This window comes from Solanum tuberosum, unplaced genomic scaffold (genome assembly GCF_000226075.1).
Source record: "Solanum tuberosum cultivar DM 1-3 516 R44 unplaced genomic scaffold, SolTub_3.0 scf00063, whole genome shotgun sequence".
Taxonomy (NCBI): Eukaryota; Viridiplantae; Streptophyta; class Magnoliopsida; order Solanales; family Solanaceae; genus Solanum; species Solanum tuberosum.
Window position 1 is genome coordinate 2054050 of NW_006238988.1, and position 5187 is coordinate 2059236.

The window sequence follows — 5187 nt, forward strand, 5'->3', positions numbered from 1 at the left end:
ACATAAAGTATAATTTTGTAAGAGACATGGTCGTACAAAAGGAAGTGAATATGAAATACATATCTACGCATCAAATGACAGCAGATCCCTTAACGAAATACATAGCCTGTAATGCTTATGAGAGACATGTGAAGTCATTGGATTTATGTAAATGTTGATGTATTTATACTTTATTTTTCCCCAGCATGTTCATGTAAATTCACATTATTGAAGTTAATGTTGGTTTATGCCTAATTTTTCATTCTTGTTGATTTATATACGTATATCATTTTTATGCAGTGTACATAAAATTTCGAGGATAAAAAGAATGTTAAACAGACAAAAAGATTGACCTATTTGCACAGGCAATCACCTCTATTATCTAAGTGACAAGTAGAGATGAGACAATTATAAACTAATTATTACCAGAATTGGTGATAAAAAAATAAATAGCTGAAAGTTTATAATCAGAATGTCATTTGTTAGTTTGTGTTTAATCATATGTGATTAAAATGAGTAAGTTTGTTTCTAATGCCAAATGTGAATTCTAAAGAATAAAATGATGAGTAGATTTGTGAACTCAAAGTTTTACATGGGTAGTCTGAAATATAATCATCAAAGTATATAATTAATAAAAGGCATAGGCTCCCTGTGAAAGGAGTCAGCACTGTGGTACATGTTTCATACCATGTATGCACATAGTGATTCATAGGGCGATACAAGTTTAGTCTCTACTTGCTCTCGTGTGAAGCCCAAAAGTAATTTTCATATTGTACCCTAGTGACTTTAATTAGTTTCTTGAGATTCAATTTGGTGTTTTCTATCTTAGTATATTGCCAAGAGATCATGTTAGATTCGGTCTAGCGGGACATTTCTAGAAAAGCATATTATGTTGAGATTAAGAGATTCATGAGATGATGAAGATTATTTGATATTATCACATCAATTGTGTTCATTGACGTCCTTTATATTTGTCTATATGAGACAAGTACATAATGATGAACTCAAAAATTAAGAAAAGAGATGATGAGAAATATGAATGTGATAAATGATCTAAGGTACTGCATACTATAATCTACTCTAAGTTTCATTGATCGAGATATTATATATTCCTAACAGATGTATAGCAACGAAGCTCTCAAAATATGCACTGGCCACACAATCTAGTCGTAATGTATGAAAGTTACAGAATAGGAGTAAGAGTTGACCCACTATGGTGAGCGGGAGATAAAAGAAATTGGATCGGGTCAACCTGGATCCATGTGAGAAGAAAACAGATATATATATATAATTATGTATTTCAGAAGAGGCACACCTATTTGAATAGATGCTATGCTATTGACCGGACCCTTTTTTCTCATTTTGTTTAAAGCGGGCCAAATAGAGAATGAAATGCATAAAAAAAATAGGGGAAGGAAGTCAGAGACTGACTGTACTTCCCATATCATTCGATAATAAAGATCCACTATTTGTCTTGTCGACGCCCACGAAGACGATTGCGATTGGCCGCCCAAAAGAATGTGAATAGTCGTGCCCCTTCATAATTATAAAAAGGGTTCTCACAGGAGAAATAAAAAAAAAAAACTCTTCATTCTCTACAATTCCAAAAAGAACAAACACTTCTTCTGCTTCTTCTCCTTCTTCCTTCTCCAATTCTATTAAAGTTAGTGTGAATATACTTTGAAGGTTTCTTCTCCAAAAAGTGATGGAACGAACAACTGTAATAGGTACGATTTTAGACTGTGGCTTTATATAGTGTACTTCCTGTTTATATGCATGTGATTGCACTTTCTGACTAGTGAAACAACACTCAATGATCCTGCAAACTAAGTCTCCTACAAATGTTTTCTTAAAATATATATATTTTTAAAATAAAACCTTTTAAGACAATTTACTTGGGTTTTGGGAAGGAAAGTTTTTTTAAAACGTTGATATTATGTTACAAGTCATGAAAAAGAAAGTCTCACATTTCTATTTCCTTATTTCATGGCGACCTTTCTTTTGATTTTTATTCTAAGTTCTAACAATTAATTTATTAAAATTATATTTCCAAGTGTTTTCCTAGCATGATGCTTTTCAATCGTATATATTTTTTCTATCTACCATATGGTAATTTTCGTTTTTAGTAATATTTTCAATTGACACATTAAAGTAAAAAAAAAAGTAAAAAAAATAGAATTGAAAAGTGACATCTATATAAACAAATAGAGAATATGCAAAACAATATATGAAGTGCCCTCTTTCACAAAGTAAAGCGTAAGTTGCTTTGCAATTAATAATGTTGATTTTCTTTGTGTTTATTTAATTTTTTGTTTATATGAAGGTTGGAGAGGTTTATAGTACATTCATGCATGGACAAAATCAATATGTTTTGACATAAGAAAAGTAAAATAATTGTTAATGTACGTATTTTGATTTAGTTTTGAATTAATCTATTTAATTATGTTACATATTGCAGTTTGACATATAATATCAAAAGCTAGGAAAAGATGTCTTCGTCAAGAAACAACAATGAGAAGTTGAAGATGAAGAATAAGTTGGAAGAGGTGAGAGAACATATACAAAAGCAAACAAGCTACGTTAAACAACTTGATCGGGTACAAGAGAATCATGGATATGATTCAAGGAGAGTTGATGCCTCATATCACTAAACTCGTCTACTTATTTAATTTGTCTACTTAAACTCGTCTTAATCTAACATTTAAAACAAATTTGAAAATAAACTTAATCACTAAGATCTGAATGATTAAGATTAAGACCCTCATTAAGTGCAAATACATGAGGCCTTTGTGACTATGGATTTTACTTTTAGCGGCAATATTTATTGTTGTAAAAACTTTTAACGGCAATCAAGTTAATGTCATTGCATCCATATAGCTAAAGCTTCAGCGATATTTATATAGAGTGTTGGTTAAAAATACTCATATTACATAATTGCCGCAAAATCCTTTTTGTTGTAGTGAGATTACAAGGCGGAGGATTTGAACCCTAACTAACAAGGTGAAAGTTCAGAACTCGCATATTTATTGCCACTAAAAGTTATTTTTATTGTAGTGAGTGTCGTTCCATGCTCTCAAGATTTTACGAGGATAAAAACACCCAATTACAACCCTATACTAGACATTAGCCATTTAGTTAAAGAAGTAATGCAAACATCTTAAATAGGTCATTAAATAAATACAAAATACTATTAACAATAGTAACTAACTATAAATCATAATCTAAAATTGTCTTTAATAAATTGGTAGAAAAATCACTTACAATTAATACTAAATAACTACCAAAAACTTCCAAATCAAATGGACAAAAGAAAGATCCATTCCAGACAAAAATAAACCTAATTAAGAAAAACAAAAAAAAAAAAACTATATGAAATCTTGCAGTGTAATGTCTAAACCATGGGTAGAAGAAACAATATAAATAACATGTTGAGTGAATAAGCAGTAGTGCTTGCAGAAGAGTAAGGTTTCTTAGTTTGATTTGTAGGAAAATGATCAGGATAACGATTATTCATCGTTGTAGGAGGAGGAGGAGGAGTTGTTGTTGTAGTTGGACTAACTTTGATGTGTATTTTGAGTCCAGATGCACAATGACCAGGAATTCCACACAAGAAGAAGTAGTCTCCGTCAGGAGTGTCGAGGGTGATTGAATCACTGCCAGAGTTGAAGGTGGCAAGTGGATTACTAGCTGTGCATGAGTTGTAGTCGTTGATGTCAACTTGCATCACGTTGTGTAATTGTGGATCGTAATTGAAAACTGCATAAAAAGATCTATCAGAGTTTGACATAACTCAATAATTTACTCGATGTGTCTAAGTAATCCAATTTTAGATTTTAACATTTATAAAGTTAAGATTGTAACTTTGCATTTATTTTTATTTTTTAATTTTTTTTTTACCACTAGACACTGTCTAGCGGTCTTTTATTAATAATAAAAAATATCAATAGAGACAAGTACAAGCAAGGGGGGCTAGGTCTTACCTTACTAATCCTAATGAAGTACCTAACTTCTGCTACCTAACAAGCATGAAGAAAGCATGAAGAAAATAAGAGCTAGAGAGAACTAAATATTTTCTGATCATCACAGAGTTTGTAATACACCCCATGATGATATTACAAATGAGGATGCTTAAATAATGTAAAAATATGTCAATCAAGAAGAAAGTTGAGTTACCAGCCTCAAACTTTCTATTACTAAAGCATGAATTAAAAAGGATTGATTGCCCATCAAAAGTAACTTGTAGTATTTTTCTCTTGTCTTCTTCTTCAAACCTATCCAACAACATTTGATGATTCATACCTTCTTTATGGATCTATTGGATGTAGTTGAACCTATTGTAACTTTGCATCTCAATTTATACATATGAATTAATAAATGTGTTGGCGTTTAAAATTTTTGTTATTCAATTCAACAATGTAAACATTTTTGTAGTTGCAAAAAAAAACAAAGCTCAATGAGAAACTAGCTGATTTATGTGTGTCTTAATTGACAATGTACATGAAACATTGATCGATTGCACTACTAAAAAACATTAGCTAGGAATTTCGTCATTGGTCCATTGCTAACAAAAAAAATGCCATTATTTTATTGTTTAGCTACAAAATTTGTTCGTTGTTAAATCCAGTTTTTTAAGTAGATGTTTTATTTGACTACCTTCTACTTTAACATTTTATTAAAACTCACTTAGATGTTTAAAGTTTTACATACTTTTAGTACTACATATAATCCAATTTCAAGATGATGACTAAGATATCTTACCTAGGGTATCACCAGCTTGAAATTGCTTGAAAAAAGCCCATTCATTGTAATTGTAGTTGAATGTCCACCCTGCAAGATCACCAACTTGATACACAGTAGCCATAGCGGATCCCGAAGCAGCCATCATCACCACCAACACGACCAACATTGCTTTTCCAAAGAAAGTCATAGCTATACACTTTAACACTAACCAAGTATTAAGACGTCTGAGTTTGAATTGATTTGAACAATGAGTCTATGAGGTTCTCAAGGGATGCTTTTATAGGAGTAGTTAATTGCCTTTTATAAAATTCAAGGAAACATGAATAGTACTTTTGGACATATAATTTCCAAGTACTTTTGAAGTTCGAAAAAAAAACAAAAAAAAACTTACCATTCTTGGGTTTTTTTAAATTCACGGAGTTTTTTTCCTTTTTTCTTTATTTGTACGTCAAATCAAAGTTTCAAAAT

At 31.0% G+C, this 5187-nt stretch overlaps 1 protein-coding gene across 1 annotated transcript; it reads right to left on the reverse strand.

Annotated features, from left to right (window-relative positions):
- Positions 1 to 3370: 3370 nt before the first annotated feature.
- LOC107060178 (mavicyanin-like) lies at positions 3371 to 4906 on the reverse strand. The gene is made up of 2 exons (XM_015307753.1): positions 4738 to 4906; positions 3371 to 3735 (listed from the first exon to the last, which is right to left on the reverse strand). The coding sequence occupies exons 1-2, from the start codon at positions 4904 to 4906 to the stop codon at positions 3371 to 3373; spliced, it is 534 nt and encodes a 177-aa protein (XP_015163239.1).
- Positions 4907 to 5187: the final 281 nt, after the last annotated feature.

Bases quoted from the DNA above. Each gene is read 5' to 3' on its own strand.
- LOC107060178 (XM_015307753.1), bottom strand. From the start codon at position 4,906: ATGACTTTCTTTGGAAAAGCAATGTTGGTCGTGTTGGTGGTGATGATG. The intron at 3,736-4,737 runs GTAAGATATCTT...CTTTTTATGCAG, and splicing joins TCAAGCTGGTGATACCCTAG to TTTTCAATTACGATCCACAA.